This window comes from Mytilus trossulus, chromosome 14, assembly GCF_036588685.1.
Source record: "Mytilus trossulus isolate FHL-02 chromosome 14, PNRI_Mtr1.1.1.hap1, whole genome shotgun sequence".
NCBI classification, from domain to species: Eukaryota; Metazoa; Mollusca; class Bivalvia; order Mytilida; family Mytilidae; genus Mytilus; species Mytilus trossulus.
This window is the reverse complement of record NC_086386.1, coordinates 46,000,455-46,024,508: the sequence shown is the minus strand read 5'-3', so window position 1 is coordinate 46,024,508 and position 24,054 is coordinate 46,000,455. Positions and strand designations below refer to the sequence as shown.

Here is a 24,054-nt window from a genome sequence, read left to right as displayed (position 1 = left end):
CCATGTTTGCAAGGTTTACAAGAACAAATGCCCATACTTGAACATAAATTGATCACTCTCACAGTTGCTATGTTTAGTTTTGTTTTGACTTTTTTTGGGGGGGAGAGGTCTTAAAAGTTAGCGTCGCTCGGTCTTATGGTCTAACAGTGTATGATACCACCTTGATATATCATTTCTGTTTTTTTTGAAGAAAAGAAAAATCCGCTTTTAATAATTTTATTTTTCCATGCATCGACAATTTTTTTCAAATGAAGAACATCGTTGACAGTGTCAAAGTCTCTATGGACAAACTCTCTGAAAACATAACAATATCAAGTAAAAGACATATGAACATAACTCCAATCTAAATCTAAAATCGACATCACATGGCATATGTATAGGATAGAAATTTTTTGATAACTATAAGAAACATAAACTAGTATTGTCTGGCACTCTTGTCGATTGATTATCTGATTAAATAAAACTAGAATTTTTTGTTCGCTTTTCACGATCAAAAAGAATAATTGATTCACGTCAAGCCAGCCACATATTTGATATATATCAGAATATAAGATTCCAAGTAGAGCAGCCACACATGATTCCATATTTGCTAATGAATTGAATTTAATATAATCTGAATTTTAATGTATACATTATCATCAACTTAAAATATCAGATATCACAATACTAGACCAAAAATCTAATAGTCAATTTATGGTTAAATAAAAATAACAAGACATTATTGAACATTATAGTGAATCCATAGTATAAATAGGTCAAATTCCTTAAAAAAAATATTTTCGGGAACAAATTTGAATATATCAGGAAACGTGATAATAACTTAAAGATAAAAGGTATAAAAAGAACCAGTTACAAATTTATGTAGACATTTGGAAGTTTTTATCTAATAATCTATTACCTCAGCTGGATCGATTATTATATCGATTTATACTGAGAAACACAGCATCATCATAAATAAATGAATAGTCATTTAAATCATAGGAAATCAGTTATGATTCTGTGAAACCTGGCATTTTAACGTCATCGATAAGAAAATGTTGGGATCGTTGGTATATTTTGGCTTTTTGTTTTTACATTTGTTCATAGTGAAGATTTAAAATGAACAGCGTTATTCTCTCAATTTTGAAAGACAATTGAAGGTCAATCGTAATTTTAAGAGAGTCCAAATTGCCAATTTGTCAGTAATTACATAAATTAATATTTAATGTCAATCAAAATATTAATTTTCTCAAATGTAATTATAATTATTATAATTAATTTACAATTGTTCTTATATTGCACATTGTGAGTAAGACAATCAGTTATAGTAGCATAAAAATCTATAAATACAACCATATCATGAACTTGTGTGACTTGACATTAACTGTTAACAGTTTGATATTCTTGATAGAGGGTTGTTGCTCACAAGGAAGCTATTAAATCAAGAGTTTTAAATGGTGAAGTTGAAATCATCCCTTCGTAAATTTTACGGACACCATCACGAGTTGGTTGACCGTAATGGAATAACCGTTTCACAAATTTTTACCGGATTTGTTATCTCATAAGCAAAACACGACGGGTTCCACATGTGGAGTAGGATCTGCTTACCCTTCCGAAGCACCTGAGATCACCCCTAGTTTTTGGTGGGGTTCGTGTTGATTAATTAGTTTTCTATGTTGTGTCATGTGTACTGTTGTTTGTCTGTTTGTCCTTTTCATTTTTAGCCATGGAGTTTATTTTTGATTTAGGAGTTTTACTGTCCCTCTGGTATCTTTCGTCCCTCGTTTACATTATATTATATTGAAGAGGAACAAAGAGTTGAATTTTAAATAAGTACACTTTTTTATCAGTATATTAAGAAAAAAAATGATATCATAAAGCAAGACAAGATAGATATTCTTAAATTGTACAAAATCCCCGATTAGTGACCTCATTGGGTAATGACGACATTTTCGCATACAGATATTTTCAACCCAATAAACTCGACATCGACTGCACTACATGTAATCCGATTATATAAAACAGAGTTATTACAATTAGTTTAAAAATATTTGTTCAAATATAAAGCAGTGTTATTTTCAAGACATGCATCATTTATTGATTGTGAGCAGTCTGAGTCTGTCCTGAACTCCGTCATGTATCAGTTGTAGTTAAATATCCTTTTTTTTTTTTAACGAAAATAGAATATGTCCAACTAAAAGCTTAATAAAGGATTACACTTACTCTGGGATACTCGCATATGTAGGTTATGTAAAAGGTACAAGCCCATTCAAACCATTTCCATCCACCTTCATCCCTTTCTATCGCCACACAATCATAACCTTCCGCAGGACTCGGAAAGCCTGAAATAATTAACCGACTAATTATTTCGCAATTCATCTTGAATAACACAAAGGGGACTGACGCAATATAGTACACAGTTTTGCTCCACCTCCTAACTAATTAATTAACCAACTTCAAAGTATACTTAGGGCCTCGGTGGCCGAATGGTCTAAGTAGTTACTCAGCCAGTCAACATTAAGGTTGTGAGTTCGAACCCCGCTCTTGCGGGTGCACTCGACTTAAATCTTGATTGACTAGGATTTTCAGTATTCCTATCGAAGGTCAGTGCTTTTCTCCGGGCATTCCTGCTTCCTCCACCAATGAAAACTGACATCATCGAAATAGCCTAAATGCATTGCTTGGAAGCGGCGTTTAAAACACAAATAATCAAATCAAATCAAAGTATACTTTTCTTCGTCTTGTTGAAGAACTTCACATTAGATTCACCTCTGTACATTACAGATAAAAAAAATAACTGTTATTTTATAGGCACTTTTGTATTCGAGAATTTTTTTCTTAATAAATGGAAGGATATATGTTTTGTAAATCTACTTTTTGTTTGAAGCCGATATTTTGATAAATAAAAATTGAATATTTGTATGTGCCAATCCCTTATAATCATTTGGATCCGGTCATGAAAATATTTATACACTTCATAAAAAAGGGATGTGATATATATTCTTAACTTAAAAGTTGGTCTAACATTTCATAAAACCCCGCTCCTGTGCATAGTTTCATTATTGTTTAAATGTTTATATATTAATATTCAATCCGTTTGCATTTTGACATTCTAAACTCCTAAATAGATGAAGGTTGTGTTCAATATTTATTCAAGTGCCGTTAAAACCAAATGTCTGCTGTTTTATTCAAAGAAATGTCAATTAAAGGATAGTATAAATTTTGCGATTTTTTTCCTACGATATTTTTATTCTGAAATTTGATTGCAAAGTTCAAAGCTTATCTAAAATTTTCCTCTTTAAGATAAGCTGGCGTTTTTATTATGAGGTAGTTTATTTGTAAGCGACACATCTATAGACTAAACTTTATCCTGCAATTGTGTTTCCTACAATACACTATCGCTATGCTGTATACTATACAGATATCGCTTTAAAGCTCAGCCCACTGCTGGACTGAGTATTGTATGAACCTGCGTGACCTCAGGACGTGTATTGCAGTTGCATTCCAATGATGTATTGTTTGACCTTATGTGAATTAACGATTACTTTTATACGTTCTTTTTGTTTTCAAACATTTCTTTAGAGCAATAAGAATTACACCAATTTTCTAATAACATACACTCATGAACAGCAGTCTATTCTACGATGACAATTGTCGATTTCAAAACTTGCATGTGTATGATTGTGTAACAAAATCAACCATGTCAATTTTAGCATGAACATTTAGTGAAAGTCAAGCCTGAAGCGTAGGACAACCCGTACACTTCTGTTTCAAATTGGACAATGCTTTCTTATTTGTTTCTAGTGTTGAAATTAGTTGTTATGTTAAAATAGATAATTATTCACCTTGAGCGATGTATTATTGTTGACCATTCGGGATTCGTTTTTTTGCGAACCCGTCTTCAGCTGAATATGTGATTTTAATGTTACTACACGGGCCTCGAGGGATTTCAAATCGAAAATAAATGCAATAAATGTAAGTGTTTGTGTCTTTCAAAACACAAACAATATACAGAACTTATTGCAGGATAAAGACAATAACTGTTTAATGTCTTTAAATATCAGGTGTACTTGTACTCGGCTCGATACATAGAGATAAATACATGGCCTTTTCCATATCAGCCTGGGTATCATCCCGAGACGGTGTCGAGGTGCTGATATGGGTCGAGGGATGATACCCAGGCTGATATGGATAAGGCCATGTAATATTCGCTTGATCATATACTTCCGACAATAGTTTTATGTAAGGCAAATAAACAAATGCAATAACTAAAACAGTCAAAAACTTTGTAAAGATTTTAATCCTGAATCAAATATACTATAATTGTCCAACAACAGCATCACTACCTCCATATATATGTATGGTAACATTTGCTATAGAGGCATTTTGAAACATTGAAAATTTGGAAGAGTTTTATGATCATTATTACTCCATGTTTGTTGTATTATAAAATGATTCATAATTGTCAATGGCATTTGTTAGCAAGTACTTAACTATCCCCACAAAAGTTGACGTAAATTTTGACGTCGTCATAAAAAATGTCTGACGTCACAATGGAAAAGTAAACAACCGATACCGGAAACACCAGAAGTAACTTGCACGAGAGGCACTATTATGGGTTTTGTGCACGAGATGCACCTGATATGGGTTATCTGCGCGGGTGGGAAATTATGGCTTGTGTACTTCCGCTCATTACACATATGCAAAATCTATCATATCAATGCTAAGTATATGATAAAGGAGTAATAGCTCGCTATAGTTTGCAATACACCTGATTCTTAGCCTCGTACAAATACAGTTGATATTTAAAGACACTAAACAGCTATTGTCTATATATTGACAACAGTGTATGAGATACTTTCTTGTGAATGGAAATAAGTTAAGTACAGGTATACAGAACAATGCACCAAAATGATGTGTAAGAACAAATCTGTATTGAACTTTATCTTACCTCCTATAGATTTATAGAGATATGATTGGTTAAAGGACTACACGTTATGACTATGTATATTTGATATAGGGTGTCCTAAAACATATAGGGTTTATTAAATTATGGGGTTAGTAAGGAGTTACTTCCCTTTGAAAAAAAAAGATGCCGCAACTCTATGAAAACAACAAGGTGTTGAGGACAAAATCTGAAAGGATTAAACAGATGAAGAAATTAATGATGAAAGGTTGAAATAATTCATAAAACATTACTAAAGCTAACAAAATGTTATTATTGGCATAACATAGTTACTTCCCTTTCGAAAAAAAAAAGAAATCTGAAAGGATTCAACAGACGAAGAAATTGATACATGTGAGAATGATTGAAATCAGTTCATAAAACAAATTTAAGGCTAAAAAATTGTTAATGTTGGCTATTGTTTTTTGTATAGACAAAATGAAGTTGGATTTTAATACTAAGTACTGAAGACTTGATCATTTTGATGGGCCGCTAGTCAAAATACCACATGTGAAGATAGTCTGGAAGATAAATTCGTTACATGGTGTGCTAGTGACCTAATACGATATATATATGAGGTCAGCAAATTCCATATGGGAATTCTAGCTTCGCTTTCACCCTATATTGAATTTACTGACCCCATATATAAATCGTATTAAGTCACTTACACACCGTGTAACTAACAATATAACCTGGATTACAACATTAAAAGTCTGTTATCGTAAATAAGTACACAGTCAATACAAAGGTCGATTGAAGTTTCGACCTCGAGGTTACGTCATTCAAATATTCTTGTGCACTGCTGTGTTAAAATGTTGACTAAAATTAATTAAGCTCTATCAATTTTAATCAACTGAAAACATATTTACATTGACCCTATCACAAAAATAAGAATTTCAAAAACTTGAACAACACAAAACATGTGTATCGGAAAAATTACATTGGATATATAGCAGTGACAAAGACTATATTTAATCTTCGAGACGCTACACAGTTCTTTAACAATTGAACTTTATTAAAATGTTCAGATGATTTTTATAGTGTAATCTCCCTGTAGTGTTATGTACCACCTAAGTTATGATGAAAAAGTCAAATTTACCTATTCCAAATGGGACAGTATGGATCGCAAATGAACTATTTTCTGTGTCAAATGTGTATAATCCATCCTTGTCGATATCATTTGCACCGGTCCACACAACTATATTGCCTGTAAGAAAATTTGAATTTTAATGAGTTTCATCAAAACCAGAAATTAACAAAAAAAAGTATGAACAATAGAATCAAAGTCGAATGTAAATTAAAACAAGTTCAAAATCATTATTGTGGTTTATATATTTGTTCAACCAATGAAGCTGATAAAAATATAGCGCTTAACTGGAATTTACTTCTTTCTTCAGAGACAATTTATCAGAGCCTTAATGCGGAAGGCATTTGTTTGGTCGTAATGGTTTTGTAGCAAGTTTTTTCGTACTATAACAATTTCGTATCTCTGCTATTTCCTTCCTGAAAGTACCATCTTACACCTCATAGATCAATGCATATCTATCTTTTAGTTTATATTTGTGAAGCGGTGATATTTTGTCCATTGAACCTCGGTATTGGAAATTTTTCAAAAACAAAAAGGAATAATTCAAAAAGGAAAAGATCCTTCATACTGCCAAATTGTAAATTTTTATTTGTTTGATATTTAATGTATACTGTTTCTTTTTAACTTATTTTTCCGCTTCGGGTTAATTAAACACCAGGTGGATTATTTTCTGCTACTAGTTGTTAAGTTATTAACAGCTGTTTATCATGAAATGCAGTAAAAGTAGACATAAATCCCAGAAAAGATCCATGAATAAAAATGCATCATAATTTGCAATTTATATGACCAATGGTATACATATACATGTAGAACTACGTCCGCTTCCGTAAAAAGAAATTGGTATGCATATAAATATTGCATGATATACGAAATTGCACACATATTAATCTTAAATGAGGTACAAAATGGATACATTTAAATATTTCATGAGGTACGAAATGGCATACATATAAATATTCCATAAGGTAAGAAAGAGTCAGGATACGAAATGGTTTCTGTAATCGTACGTAATGAGGAACGAAATGGTTCAGGTACGAAAATATTAAAATTATTTTACATGATGTTGAAATTGATGTTCCTTTATCATTCGATTAACTATATTTACGAAACATGTGACAAAAAATGTCTCCTGAATTATGATTATTCAAAAATCAAAAACATTCGGCAAACGTTAAACAGCTGATAAAACCAAAACGGATTATTATATTATTTACATTTTTATAAAATCTACTTTTTTTTTAATTATTCACAAGGGTGTCAAGACTTGGCAGATTGTTAAGTATAGTTTTTGAATGTCCATTTGGTCGAGACAGTCCTCCGGTATTTAACTTTTTTTATAATTGACAGTACCTCATTCCTTATGGTGAATGAAAATTTAGACAACAGAAGGTAGAAATGTGAAAATCTCTCTTACATTTGCACCATTGAAAAAATGTAAAATCATATGAGTCCAAATTTAATCAGGTAAAAAGTATGTCTTTATATTTTTATCGTTAGGGTTTTCTTTTGGGTTTTTGGCTTCTAAGAGAGCTGAATACATATTCAATTATAACTATTTTTTTTCTCTAACTGTACCTTATCCTTTTTATGGTTTTAATAAGAGTTCTTATCTCTTGTTGTCTAGGACACAGTTATCGTCCTTTGACTTTCGTTGTCTACGAATAGCGCCTTAAAACGGACAGTGTTTTACTTACGTACATTTTGTTCAATCATTTTTCATAATTTAATTCCTTATATGTTATACATAAAATATTAATATGGAGGTTATATTGCATGTATAAACAGTTACGAACTATGTTAACATGTATGTAAATAAGTACTCTGGTCTGGTTTTAAAAGATAAAAAATTGGTATGTGTAGATCTGAAGCTGTCATACTACATTATGCATCTACTCTACATAAAATTATCCTTAACTTGAATGACAGTTCATAAACCTTTAACGTTACAGTACACGGTAAAAATACTTTTGTATAGAGCAGGTACGATTCTTCTCTTTAATTAGCCCCTTTTGCCGTAGATAAATTCACAAAAATATAGCACCTATGTTTGTCATTTGTCTGTCTAGTTTTACGAACGTCATTCTGTTGGGCTTATAAATAAGCTTTCATAAGAATTATTCGACTGTTTTATAAATTGTTCATATATTGCGTTAGCGTAATGCTATACACCAATCCTAAATGATATGCATGTGCTCAATAAACCTCATTTTGAATATAGAATTAACAGCCGCCAATCGGAATTCCCCTTTTAAATTTGGCACCTTTTACAACTGTAAAAGATGACAATGATGCTGCAGCCAGAATATTGAATAACAATGTACGTAAATATCCACAAATACACACACAACCACATTTATAAATTTATTTGATTCCAACTACTTGAAATGATCCAGAAACAAGAAGGACAATCGCATGAACAATTTTAAGATTTTCGTAAAATCATCAAACTGTCTTAATTAGTGTCTTAGATTCTTCCGACAACTTATCCCGTGGTGTCTAAATGACCATATACTTGGACGAGGACACATAACTTAAACATCTTTTGATATCCTGGATATTGTTTGAGAAAAGACAACGTAATAATAAGTCTCATGGCAAACATATCAATAAAACAGCGAATTAAACATCGATTATACACTTAAGCACCTATCTATATATCATGACTAATTTAAATCATAATTCAAATTCGAAATCACAAAATGTAAAAAGTGTTATCACAGATTAGATTAGTCTTCATACATTTGTGGATCTATTTTAATTTTTTTTAATAAATCTTAACGGATAAGATTCGTTATGACATTTTTTTGTAATACGAGAAAACGGATAAAGTTTGATCACACGAGTGTAATTTGTTATGCATGAAACAGTTTTATTTTTGTATTTCGTGATTACTGAATAATTTCATTTAAAAAGAATTTATGTAAAATGTACATCCTCAACTTACTAGCAATGTTAAATGCATTGAAAACTGCAGCGGCTTCTTGTCCAGATCTCGGTCTCCACAGATAGGCACCTGGTAAACTGGCACACATCCTCTGAAATTTAGTTAGAAAATTAAGGAAATGTTGTGTATACCGTGGTCGGAAATTAGAAACAATTCTGGTACATGTTAACGTATCGATCCTTTAAATAAACGTATTCTAAAAGGTTAACAATTCAACACTGTCATTAGATCATTGAACATTGTTTTTTTTTGGTATACATATTGATTTTGTTCAGTAGATTAAAAGCAAACTAAATATTATTGTTATATACATATACACATTTATGGATCTACAATCTAACGATACCTGTGTATTGCCATAGCACAAGGTCGTGTTTTTTCTTTGAATGTTGGATGTGTCCTGATTGGTAATTTAGTCTTAAATGCATGGTTCTTTTTATTAGTTATTAGTGGATTGAACTAGCTTCTGTTACTGTGAGTATCTCAGATGTGTACCTACCTAGTTACGTCCATTCTGTATAGTATTTCTATTTGTATCCATCTGATGTGTAAATCCTTTTTAAACTGATTTTTATAGTTCGTTCTTATGTTGCACTGTAACACTACTGTCCCAGGTTAGAAAGGGGTTGAGATCCCGCTAACATGTTTCATCCCGTCACACTCTGTGTGTATTACATGTCCCAAGTCAGGAGCCTGTAATTTAGTGGTGATTGTCGTTTGTTGATGTGTTACAATATTTGTTTTTCGTTCATTTGTTGTACATAAATTAGGCCGTTAGTGTTCTCGTACAATTGTTTAATATTTGTCATTTCGGGGGACCTTTTACAGCTGACTATGCAGTATGGGCTTTGCTCATTGTTGAAGTCCGTACGGTGACCTTTAATTGTAACTTTTTGTGTCATTTGTTCTCTTGTTGATAGTTGTCTGGCAATCATACCACATCTTCCATTTTATATTGTGTACATATTTTTGGTTTTGTTAATGTAAATAGCCTGCTGTTTTATCTACATATTTTCTTCCATATCGTGAGTGTTATTTATTTCGGCTTTGTTCAACATTATGAAAAGCGTCAAATGCTTTTCAAGTATAAAAGTTTGACTTTTATTTTTACCTCAAATTAACCAGCTTTTAATAACGTACTGTGACATAATCATGATCACTTCGCGTTTACTTATACACTAAGAATAGGAAGTTAATATTCTTTTTATACTTATCGGGTAATACAGTCTTTTATAACACTTCCAATGTAATTGGAACGGATAACATTACTTAAGTCAGGGATTGAGAATTCTGTAATGTCACTTGATAAATACATCAAACATATCTGTCTTGTAATCTTATATTCTACTTACAGATTAAATAATGCATTTACACGGTTTTTGATTCTTGTTTGTTTTCGAAGTATCGGACTTATTTTATCAAATACTGGTTAATAATCTCACCTGCGCTTGAACCCAATTTTCTGATTCACCCCCAACATAACAATTAGTAGTAGTTACTTGGCTTGGTAAAAACCTGAACCCCGCTGGACAAGTTTCCGAAACACATGGCACTACTAATATATAAAATATATGAGTTATTTTTTTTAAACAATCGCAATTAATTATAACATAAAAACATAAAGCTCTGTCGTATTTACAATGACCATCATCAAATGTTGCATAACGTCATCTAAACCTTAATTCAAATATTGAAGAGTAATTAAGTATGAAAAATTATATAGGCAAATAATCATGTTATAAAGAACAATGCCATTCTTATTCATATTTCGCCTTCGGTCTCAAGTAATGAATTGGCTTTACTTCTCTTTGAGGGGTGAAGCTTACATATAATATCTCTGTTTAAAGAAACAAAGTATACCTGGCCAGTGACCTTGACCCTAGTATATAAGCACCTGTTCCATAATAACTTGTCATTATTTTTCTTGAGGGTGAAGTGGACACTTCACGTGAGTTCTTTTTAGTTATTTTATTTTTATCTTAAATTTGGGAGAAAGTTATTAAAGTTACATTAACTTGTCTACGAAGTACGACAAGTTCTAATGTTATTTTGTTATTTACAAATAATAATTCCTCAATTGTCTACGATGTATGACAAGTGTTGATGGAAATGAATTTAAAAATTTCTAGTCTACGATGTATGACAAGTGTTCATGGAAATTAATTAAATATTTTATTGTCTACGATGTATGACAATTTTATATATTCATTAAGTTTTTGTATTAGTACGATGTACGGCACATGTACATGTGTTACTTAATTCATACTCCTGTTTGTTAAACAGGTAGATATTTAAAAGTATTTCTATTCACATGAAGGTCGTGAGTACTCTTCACAATTTACACGTGTTTTACCTGCACAGGTACACATTTTGTATTACAATGGCTGAATTTAGTTATGCAAATGTATTGTTTTTGCAAGATGTTTAGAATGATGTTTACACTTACTAGGGTGATGGTTATGTTTTTCATTACCTCTGGAATGTTTTAGAAATTAAAGATGATATATTTAATAGGAAATCAAGAGGTATTTTGAATAAATCCTCTTCTTAACAGTTATAAAACCTAGTAGTTTTATAATAGGTCATAATGGCATGGCAATTGGAAATAATTGACAAAGCAACAGAACCTGTAAAAAGTAAGTTTTAAAATCTAGTGCTACTTGTATAACTTCAAATTCTACTTGATTTGTGAATGTTTCTCACGAAAGTGCTGTTGAGATTTAAGATAGGCATGTATATTGATACATTTACTCATTATTATTAATGTAGTAAAGAACCTGTATGAATCATGAGTTTTGAGACAGTTTCACTGCCTTCAACTCTAGCAGAGTTTGTAGAGAAACCTGCTGCTTTATTTGAATTTTGCCATTAGAGGCTTACTTTTATGAAGATTTGGTTCTATTTTTTGATCTGATCTACTGAAATGATACGGTGTATGTACCTCTTTTTGGAGTTTGTGCCATGGCTGATGATAGTCCAGCCGGAGTTGATTTTGATACGTCTTTTTATCCTGCATTAAGGTTTTCAGAAGCCTTTAAGGCTTCTTTTAGTGAGATTAATGGTCCATTATCTCATCCTGTTTGTTGATCAGTTTAATCATGAATTTGATAAAATCAGGAAAATATAAAGTTCATAGAGGAAATAATACTATCACACTGAGAACTGTGACAATCCTAGTGTGTCGGGGATAAATTAAAATCGAAATGGCACTGCCTAGACAGGCCCACTCTATGGTTTCAAAGATGCAGGGAACCTGGAGAGATATTTTCTTAAGGGGTTGATCATTACCCCTTTTGTCGAGTTGGCTATTTCTTGTTGTAAGAATGAGCCATTGGATCTTGATAATACAAGGATTTTATTGTAAAATTCTATTTGTTTGTTTGACCATGGGTTTCTGGTTAAACCCATAGGAGATGCTCAGAAATATTTAGATGATAAAACTTTTTTGTAATTCTGTTGTGATAGTTGCTTTATCACATTTCTAGTTATGATTGCAAAAAGCAAACTTGTGTTTATACAAAGATTCTATAGCAAATTATAGATTCCTTGGAAGAGGTTCCAGGTCTAGCAATTTATTTACTCCCAGCTGTTATGGGAAAGGCAATATCAGTTTTTTAACTGCGGATGCTCTGTTGGTCAACTAGTGTACTATACTAGTAGGCAATTCCCTTCATTGAGAGAGAGAGGTTTCCAAAAGGGAACAGAGAATTTCGAAGAGGTCACTTTTCTCAACCAGTTGCTATATATACAGTAGATAACTTAAATATTATGATTTGGAAAATGTTTCTAATGATCTATTGATATTAGATATATTAAGAAATGGTTATAAAATTGTTTTTAATGATGTACCACAAGGTTTATCATTTTTGAATTAAATACATTTCACCTTTCATAAGGATAAATTTTTTGTTTTTGTTTTTCATAAGTCCAAAAATTGATAGCTAAGGAGGCTATTTAAGAGGTTGATCGATCAATGGAAAATCAGTTTATTTCCTATATTTTCTTAGTTCCTAAGAAAGATTGGTCTTCAAGGCTTGTATCTATTTGAAAAATTCATCCAAACTTAGTTTGTGGCTAATCAGCATTTGGAGCAGGACCATTTATCTTTTGTTTAGATGTAATTCTTTTTAGAATATTTATCTATATATATATATAGAGAGAGAGAGCTAACATCTATAGATCTCACAGATGCATATTTAGGTATCATTTATGATTATATCACAATTTCCTGATTCTTGTAGAAAAGACATTGATATGATATTTATGTTTTTTGTTTTGGATTGGCTTCTGCATCAAGAGTTTTTACTAAGGTTTTAAAACCTGTCTTATGTATTTATGAAATAATGTCACTTGAAGTATATACATGCTATAGTTTATACATTGATGATTCTTTTATTATGGATCAGAGTTTAGATGATTGTATTGTGAATACAGAAGAAGTAGTGCAAATGCTTGATAAGCTGTGCTTCGGAATAAAATTTGAGAAGTTGGTACTCATTCCTTGGAAGCACATTGTTTTCCTTTGTCTCATTATTGATACTGAGCTATTTAAGTTTTTTCTGACAGATGAGAAATGGTAAAATTATCTCCCTTGGGAAATTTTTCTTAAATAGAATTATGTAACTGTATTTTAGATGATTTACATCATATATTGGTCTTGTGACGAATGCTTTTAATGCAGTATCTTTGGGAATGTTACATTGCAGAAACATGGCAAGAAATAATGTTGAAACACAGTATAGTTGTTACAGTGTTTATTATCATCATTAGGCATGATAGGTGAAATTTTTTAACAATTTAAAATCAGAATTTAAAAATTTGATTTATAGACCCATCCAAATAAGTTTTTGGATTGAACCAGATTCCTCTGACATAAGAAGGATTTGGGATCCAAATTTGAAGAAAATGTTTCTGTTGGTAGAATTTATTGGAGCTTCTTTAAGAGTATGCACTCATTTAATATAGATTTCATAGTATTAATTGTTGGCTATATTTTTCTTTTGGAGAAAAAGTTTTAGTCACAGATAGTTATACAATCAGAAAATACTATTTCAGTAGCTTTTATTATGCAAATTAGGAAGTATAACCTCTTTGTCACTTAACATACTTACTACAAATATTTCATTATTTGGACTTGGTGTTCAAGAAAGAACATTTTTATCACAGCTCTTTTTATTCCTGGTAAGTAAATTTTGATGCTTATCATATGTCTAAAAAATTTACAGATTCAAAAGGATGGCAATTGAAAGAAGATGTATTGGTTTTGTTGTTATTACATTTTCATTTTCAAATCTGTAGATAATTACTTTATTGTCTTTTGACCAACAAGCTCCTTTCAGAGATGTTTGTATTTTTCATGATCAGAATTAAGACCTTATATTTTCCCATCTTTTTCATTGTTGGGGATAATTATAAAGAAAATTATTAGTGATAAAGTTCAGAAGGCTCTTTTGGTTATCCTTTTTGGCTTGCTCAGAGTTGGGTTTCTTTGCTAAAACCAATTTTAATTTATTTGCCAGTTAAACTGCTAAGCATAAAAATTAGTAACAATGTTGTATACTGAAGATGATGTCTTTCCGTCAGGAAGAGACTTAATTTAACTGTATATTGTAAAAAATATAAGTGAACCAACACCTGAAGAGTTGATTGTGCAGTAGGGTAAAAACGTGTGTATTATACTCAGAAATCACTTTAATATAAACAGGGGATTTCAGAATCATTTGTAAAATATATTTACACTTCATCTTGGAGACCTTGCATCTATAATCAAGCATTATCAATATTTTTTGAGAAATTTCATTATTTGGTGTGATCAATTCCTTATCACCATCTAAAAAGGATGTTATTGATTATTGAATTTTTTGTAAAACTCAAGTTTTTCATATTCAGCATGTTTAATGTGAATTTTCCTTGTTCTATGTTGAAACAGACTTTATCCTTTAAGAACAAGATGTTACTTAATTTGTTTGTTTACTACATGTATTTGTGTAAGGTTGCTGAAACCTGAATCTGCAATTGAAGAGTTAGATACTCTTTCACTTGGGAGATGAATTTAGTGCTATCTTTTTTAGGTTCTTAATATTCATTGGAGTATTTAACATTGAAGACTGTCTTTTATAATTGTGTTTTTATTTGCCTTGACTACATCTGCCTTAAAGTACTATCTTTATCAGCTGTAGATTTACATTCTATGTCTTTCATTCAGAGACATGGCACTTTATTTTTTCATATACATGAGTTTTTGAAAAATACTAGATCTGTTAGTTAGTTTACCTTATGAGGTGATCAAAGGTTTTGATAAACCAAAACTTTGTGTTGTTAAGACAATGATTTATCATGTTTTGTGTACAAAATAAGTGAGAGAATTCATCTAAGTCTTTTCGTAAAGTTTAGATAGTTAGAGAGAGTTCATATTTTATCCGAGGTTTTAAGGTTAACTCATTTAGAGGAACCTCTTCTTAAGTGCATTTAGCTTCAGGATGTTCTATTAAGGACATTATGGCAACAGTTTTGTCTGGAAATATGGTAAAACTTTTTCAAGTTCTATAACAGGAAAGTAAATAATATCAGTACTAAAACACTTTTCTTCAGTTGTAGTTACTGGATGATCTTGTGATTTTTATCCTTTATTAAATGTTGGCATTTATATAAAAAATGTTTTTAGTTTGTGTCTACACTTTAAACAAGCTAATTCATTACTTGAGACCGAAGGCGAAATATGAATAAGAATGTTCCTTCATCCAAGCATATCTTGGATGTGCAGGATGAAGGTCATTCTTAGAATATGAGCCTGAGGCTCGAAAGTAATTAATTCCCACCCTAGGGATTATCAGTCAGACCCACCCTTTTCCACTGGGTTTTATATTTGGTCGACACAAACTTGCTTTAAATTATGACAAGTTATTATGGAACAGGTGCTTATATACTAGGGTCAAGGTCACTGGCCAGGTATACTTTGTTTCTTTAAACAGAGATATTATATGTAAGCTTCACCCCTCAAAGAGAAGTAAAGCCAATTAATTACTTTCGAGCCTCAGGCTCATATTCTAAGAATGACCTTCATCCTGCACATCCAAGATATGCTTGGATGAAGGAACATTTTGTTTTGTGTGTAATAAAGTAAAAGAAGTTTAATGGAAAATTTGTCTTTAATCCAAAACAAAATACTGACTCACATGTACAAAATATTTCAAACGGTATTGTGGATAATGCAAACCGCTTGCTTTTATAATATTCATATATTGTTTGTTAAATGATATAGGATAGATCTCAAATTGTTAAATAATACTACTAAATATGTTAAATTGTACTGCTGACTTTATGCATTTCATTGTTTAATTTTTTTAACTATATCAATTGTCGTTTTAAATGAAAGAAAGGCGACAAGTATGTATTGAATATAAAACAAATCAAATGTAACACATTGACTTGCTTGCCAAGTGTGAAATATGCAGGCGTAGGGTCAAAACATTAGTGCAGAACCGAAACATTTCTAAAAATTGGAATGATTTGTCTTCAACTGACAAATTGGAAATGTTTTACTTACATTTGCAACAAGGTCTTTCGTTGCAACATTTGCCATACCGTGTCCATCCTTTCCCAAACGTCGCATCACACGAATAACCTCTTTGTCCGCATGTTCCGTTTGTAGATTGGCATTGTCCAGATAGAACTAAATAGAACAGTACCCAGATACAATATAGCATGGTTAATTTTCGTAAAAACATTACAAGATAAGAATAAAGATATAAAGTCATCGTTTATTCCTCAAATTTCCCTTATTTACTCTATGCCAAGTATAGGACATTTTTTATTATTGTTATGATAAAAGTTAATATGAAATGACATTGTGGTGTGGTTTCTCAGGAATAACGTTTTTTTTTCATTTCCTACTTCCGAAATTTCTCAAAGTAGATTTATTTTTTTACACTTATCCTACATAATTTTAAGCAATAAACTGTTGGAAATATAACCATGACGTAATGTGTCCTGATAATGTATGTAAACAACCGATACCAAGATGCATGTTGTAAATTGTTGAGATGTATAAACTAGCAAAGGTCATTTCGAGCAAGACAGAAAAAAAAGTGGTATATACAAATAGACATAAAGTCGAAAACGAACTGACAACGTCATGGTAAAAAAAAGAAACAGAGAATCAACAGTACATTAAACACTTTGAACATTCGTGCATATTATGCAACTGGGCAGTTGATGCCATAGCGATCTTTTTACTTAAGATTTTCACTGTCCGAGACTCTTTTCCACTCTCTGTCACAAAATCTGTTATCGACACTCTAAGATTCCGGAATCGTTTCATAAGATTTATGGTAATTGAAGGTTTTACATCATCTAGACTATACTTTATCTGTGGTTATTATCCGGATGTCAATAATTGCTGACTTCCACTTTTATTTGAATTTTTGTGGATAGTTGTCTCATTGGTAATCGTACCACATATCCATATTTTTATCTAAGAAATATTCCTCAATATAAATTTTGAAAGTTTGAAAAGATTTATTACTTGGCCTCTAACAGTAAACCCTTCAAATAACGAATTAATCATGTTAGTCTCATCAGTGAACAAGTAAAAACAAAACCTAATGGCAGACATTACAGCAGTTCAAATGTTTTTAGTCATTGACATGTCGTAATGAAAGCACCAATTTGTATGCCGGAATACTTACTGCCGCCATAACACGCATCAAGTGTGCAAATGATGATAACAATCGAACAACAAAACTTCATCATGATACTGAAATTAAAAATAGTGTTAATCACTTCTATGTTCCGGGTTATTTACAAAGTAAGCGAGTATGCATTACATATGATAATAAGATTCGTGATAATATCAAGTTCCAAACATATGTGACAGAGCTTAAACCAAAGTCCGAACTTACAAATATAAGGGTCTTGGCTTGTGTATAAGGTAGTTCACGAGAAAAAAAACCCAGTATTTTCTCATACTTTGCCAAAATGAAGATTTTACTATGCTGTAAAAAAAAATGGTATAAATTCTGGATCACCGCGCTATTTTGAAGGGTACGAGTCGTTTCAAATTGCCATACCTTGCTTAGGTTGTTCATGAAAAAAACACATTTGTGTGCATAAAAAGAAATCTTTGCAACAGAATTTTGTAAAATGATATGAAAATGTTTTAAAACTGAACCAATACATACTCTGGGTTCTAACATAAAACAATGATTGTCTGAAATAAGATATGAGAATATAGGTTTTATAATATGTTTTAAGAAAATAAAAATAAAAATGGTGTCACCGTAATTTTTTTCTTGATTCAAGTAGAAAATGAAAATTTCCCATTTGTCCATAATAAATTTTGTACTAAAAGTGGTATTTCCCTTTAAATGGCTTCTTTGAAAAATAAATTATTAAAGCACAAATAATTGGTATTTGTTAAACGATATTCGATAATTCAAATTGAATAAAAAACCAAGGTTTTTTTATATAAATAAACATTGTTGCCAATACATTGAAAATCTGTCTCCAAATTTGCAAATTTGGGCAAAGAATTTTTGACCGATTATTCACTGTGATTGTATAATTCAAGATGGCTGTGTACCCTGAACAACCATAATAGGACTTTGAGTTGTAAGCTGAAGTTGAAGCTGTTTAAAGTGTTTGCCTTATTATTATTTTAATCACGAGGATAACTTATCAAGACAATTGTAGTTCAATTTCATTGGTTCAAAGGGGACATAGGTAATCGGCAGTTTTAAACTGCAACCGGACTGTCGGAAATAGAAGATATTCAAAGTATTCAGATCTCCTCTAGTTTCGGTTTAAGGAGTTCGAATTTATCTTGTTTCAGTTTAAAATTGTGTTCTTTGTGATTTTCTATTTTGAATGTCAGTGTTGTTTATAACATTTATAGTGCTGTCAGTGAGAAAGGTGCTCGAAATTCATCATTTCATATTCGGTTAAGTTTTAAGAAAATGTCCGAGTGTTTACGGTATGTCTTATTGTTAGATATTTATAGATTATCGTTGACCATGTTAACGAGATAAGATTGATTTCACGATTGAGCCAGGATGTCGAAAGCGAGAAAAATAATCGAGATGAGATAACCAATGATAATCTGTTTATCCCTATTTTACCTATGACATCGTTGTCAACTAAGGTCAATTTCATTAGCAAGGCCATGTGCCTCTTAAATTTCTAGCAATAATTTTCCTTCTTAAGCGAGTAGCATGATATGAAAAATTATCACCAAAAAGATCGAAGGAAAAATGCACAAAATAGCAAACATTTTTTATAAATTTGTCTTAAACGGCCTCTATTATATATCGCAGATTGAAGTAGTTTTTTTCTGTTGTCTTTAAATTAATCGGTCTTTACTCGCTCCTTAATTTTTTAGATTAAAATCCCAACTAGTGTTATTCCTGAATAACCGTTAAATTAAGGACCAATCCTAAATTCCCTGTTTTTTTAATAGAACCTATCTACAGTATTTAATTATTTACATGATGTCGTTTCAATAATGCATGAAATGCATGAAATATTTGGCACTGGTCGTTAGGTCTCTTGTTCTTGTGTCGAAACCTAGAATTAAGTAGAAAAAAATGATAACCAGTTTATGATTTTAAGAGGTTGTAAAATTCCAGAACTGTTAAAAAAGTCAATTCCGCTGAAAACCCGCATGCAATATTCAGATTCAGTAATATAAAAGGCTTCACCCGAGTTTTTTAGTACAAGATAATGCACTTAGCAAACGATTAATTCTTGGATTAACATTAGTTGTGTTTTTTCTCTAATTGATCATGAAATACGTGTTACTTGACACCGAGCAAATGTTTTTAAGTTAATCCATAATTCGTTAGATTAAAGTCATATGAAACTTCAAATTAACAAAAATGATGCATATGTTTTTATACCTAAATGGCTAGTTTTTATTATAAAACTTATGTTCATATACTTTGTTCTCAAGAAAATTCATCAATTTGTCAAATTTAAAAGAAATTTCCTTTTTTTTAATTGTTTGCTTCCAGAAATTATAATTCGTCGATATGTTTTCCGTATGCAGTGAACTCAGCGTGACCTTTTTCGTAAAAATCTAGTGATTGCAATACGCATGTATCTGTCATTGAAATACACTATTATCTTGGCGTTGAAAGTGTTATACACATGCTCAATATCCATGCTTATTCGTTGATTGTTAACTTATGTGACAATGTAAAACTACGGCTTTAAAACAGGACAATTAATTACACTATATTGATGCGTAAAAATTAATTGAATCGTGTACAGGAGACTAAGTTTATGATATATACATGCATTGAGTAAACAATATTTCCACCAGTCACTCTTTTCATTCGACTTTAAATTTGCAATTAAGATAATCATTAACAACTGGCATTAAACGAACTAATGCTAATACATGACCACTTCATCTATTGTGTCCCCCATCATAGAGTTGCTGTTAACATTATTGATGTCATTTAGAACATACATGTATTAGAACTTTAATACTTGAGACGTTCTGGCGTTTAACAGTTGACACGTTTTGGCGGATAACAATTATCGGACACGTTTGGGGTTTTGGGAATCGGACCCGTATTGGGGTTATATAATCGGACACGTTTGGGCAATATTAAACAATACGGACACGTTTTGGGAGAATAGACACGTTTTGGGGAATCGGACACGTTTGGGAGGATGGAAAAGTTTGGGAGTGTTACATTTATTCTAATGTGTTTTAACAAATAACATATACAGAGGGTTTTAAACAACATAGGAACTCATTGGAAGTTAAAACAGTAATGCATCTTTTTCACGGGTATGATAGGAGAGTGTGATGGTGATGATGATAAGGTGGCATTCGACAAAAGACATACATCCATCAAAACGATGCCAAAGAAATAAAAATTTAAAATAGACAAACAGCAGCTACAAACATTACAAAGCATTTTAATGGCTGATTACCACTAGGTAAATTGTGTAAGTAAATTAATATCTATGCCTTTCAACTAAAGTTGACATGAACATTGGATATCTTTGTTGTGAGTGTCTACAGCTTGAAGGAAACAAGATGAGTTTGGCAATTATCTGATACAATACTCTGTTATTACATCTTTAATTATATTAAACAAATTCAAATAACAAGTATATCGTTTGTAAGAAAATAATTGAAAACTTACCACTATGTTTGATAGCAGACCTGTAGATAGATAGATGACAGTGAAACGGCTTATTAAATAGCAAGTTAAATTTAAGTACTTGATGAATCTTTTGCCAGGTTTGCAACGTCGATTAGTGACATGTGTTGTTTTTCCTTGTTATAATTTACTGAATAAACAATTAATTTATCAACGTGTAACTTCCTTTATATGTAACTAATAATATTTCCACTTCTTGATCGATACAAAAATTGCATCAGTAAATTCAAACATTAGTAAAAAGAATATGTGGTTTGATTGCCAATAAAAAAACTTTCGACAAGAGCCCAAATGACTTAGAAATAAACAAGAATAGGTAAACGTACGGTCTTCAACAATGAGCAAAGTCCATCCCTCAAAATCCTATAAAAGGCCCCGAAATGACAAATGTAAATCAATTCGAACAAGAAAATTGATAGCCTAATTTATGTACAAAATAATGAACCAAATAAATGTGCAGCACAACATCAAACAACAATCACTTATTTAGACTGGAGAAAGGCTCAAAAGAATGTGGCGGCCTTAAACTAAGAATCAGCAACAGAAACAGAGACAGATTCCAAAGGTCCATCAAGAGCAGGTAATGTTGTGTTTCAAACAAAAAATTGCAATATAAACACACAAAAACCAACATTTAAGACGAACTAGTGAATATTTCGGAATGTATAAACAGAAACCTTCTTTAGAATCATTATAATGATGTTAGTAATTAGATCAGTCAATTTTAATATAATGAAACAATCAAAAAGTAAATATAACACAAAGAACCCCAGTGCCCAAGACTCGCGTTTCCCTCTAAGGAGGACACAATCTTTGTGCTCAAAGCAAAGAGATGGAATGGAAAATTTACCAATAAAAATTATTACTAACAGATTTTAAACCATCTTCATTTTGATCTGATCCACAGTTGTTTTTCAGTAAGATTTGATTTTTTATCATGACGTTTGAAGTTACATCTTACTTTCTAGTGTTTTCTATATACAATAGTAAACGTAGTTTATACAATTTGTGATACTTCTTCTGTTGCTTTTGTTAAATGTTGTTCTTTGAATTATATAAGTTAAATACCAAAGACTTTTGAAGCTGTGTTCCTTACTTTCTTGAGAAACACAATAACTTATTTCAACATTGATATGCCATTCGATTCAAAGAAGTTGTTATTAATCGTTTTATACATTTAATCATTAAAAATATATTTGTTTGTATAAGATATGTATAGAGTGTGGTTAACAAAAACTGTAATATTTCATTTTTGCAGTTATATAAAACCTTTGTATGAAACTGGTAAGGTACTTTTAGGTATATTTAGATATATTTACTTAAAAGTATTTAGATAATAATTTCAAATTATGCACAAGTGAATATTTACATGCTTTGTTTTTCTTTGTTAGTATAATTGATTATGCATATAATGTTCTTCTTGATGGTTAACGTGTAACATCCTTCTTGATTGATAATCAATGTATGTTTTATGACAAAAATATCTTTATATTTCATTATGTAATTTTTCATTTCTTGCGCAGTATCTTCTATTCAAAACGACCCGAATCATCTTAAATTTGCTGGTTGGTCCTTTTTTATAGACTGCTTTATAAATTAATTATTTATATGATTATAAAAATAAAATAAAAATTTAAGAATTTCCAATATTACATATTCTACAGTCGGGTTGTTGTCGCTTTGACACATTCCCCATTTTCTTTCCCAATTTTATATAAAATAATAAAATTTCACAAAACTATCAAACACATTTTGACTGTAAAAAAAATCAGTATAGATATGAGGATTAAAGTTTGTATTTGCACCATACACGTGGTTCGTTTACAAAAGACTCATCAGTGACTCTCGAATAAAACAAATTTTAAAGTGTCAAATTAAGTATCAAGTTGGAGAGTATAAGGACCAGACATTACGAAAGGTTTTGCCAAATACAGCTAATGTAATCTCTTCCTCAGATAGAAAGGCCTTAGTTTTTTATACGGGCTTCTACAAATCCATTATAGTAGACGTTCATATTTGAGTTTCATATAAATAGTCAATACTTTTTTCCTTTTCTCAAGCAGTAAATGTGATGTCATTTGCATACATAAACGATGGGGTTTGTAGCTTTTGTCTGCGAGATCAATTAAACATTTGTAATGGAGACTCCTCAGCAATGTTTGAAGTATTGAAAGTTCGATGAGCATGTGTATTTATAGAACGATTTAGTTCTGATTTATCACAACGACCTCACAGCATGAATATATTCTAAGAGTCAATTAGGTCTGCGTTTTCCTTTAGCCAATTGCTTAGCATTAACCTCAACTTATTCTATTGCTTTGTAGTGCTTTAAATTGATGGATTTCGAACTTCAGATAACACATTTTGAAGAGAATTTTTAATGAAAATGATGAGTTTACTTCAAAGAACAAGGCCAACTGAATTGTAAATGAGTAAGGAACAAGCAAGACCCGAATGTTTACTCTTTTAGTCGTAAATATTGAGATTCTTAAAAACGTGTTCGTAATTGAACATAAAACTTGTAATTGGTTTTGTATAGGTATAACATAAATATTGATATTTTAAGAAGTTTAGTATGTACATGTGAATGGATTTCCGATGGGGATATTGCCTATTTCAATATTGAGTATACATACTAAAGACTTCTCCTTTCTTTTTTGTTTAATACAACAAGTTGTTGCCAGGTTCAATCTACCATTTTCTATATTTAAAAATGCCTGTACCAAGTCAGGAATATGACAGTTTGTCCATTTGTTTCGTGTGTTTTGGCATTTTATTTTGCCATGTGATTAAGCACTTTCTGATTGAATTCTTCTCAGAGGTCAGCTTTTTTGTGATTTTACTTTTTATTATGCCATTGAAAGGACATTCCGTTCACGGAAATAGTCGCAATTCTTTCTATGTATATTATCATAAATAAATACAA

The 24,054-nt window shown here is 31.1% G+C and overlaps 1 protein-coding gene across 1 annotated transcript; it reads right to left on the bottom strand.

Moving 5' to 3' along the window:
• Positions 1 to 200: 200 nt before the first annotated feature.
• Positions 201 to 21,232, bottom strand: LOC134696375 (uncharacterized). The gene is made up of 8 exons (XM_063558112.1): positions 21,111 to 21,232; positions 17,643 to 17,710; positions 16,502 to 16,627; positions 10,398 to 10,510; positions 8,956 to 9,046; positions 6,024 to 6,131; positions 2,203 to 2,321; positions 201 to 294 (listed from the first exon to the last, which is right to left on the bottom strand). Exons 2-8 carry the CDS (start codon positions 17,704 to 17,706, stop codon positions 280 to 282), a joined length of 636 nt encoding a protein of 211 aa, XP_063414182.1. The 5' UTR covers positions 17,707 to 17,710; positions 21,111 to 21,232; the 3' UTR covers positions 201 to 279.
• Positions 21,233 to 24,054: the final 2,822 nt, after the last annotated feature.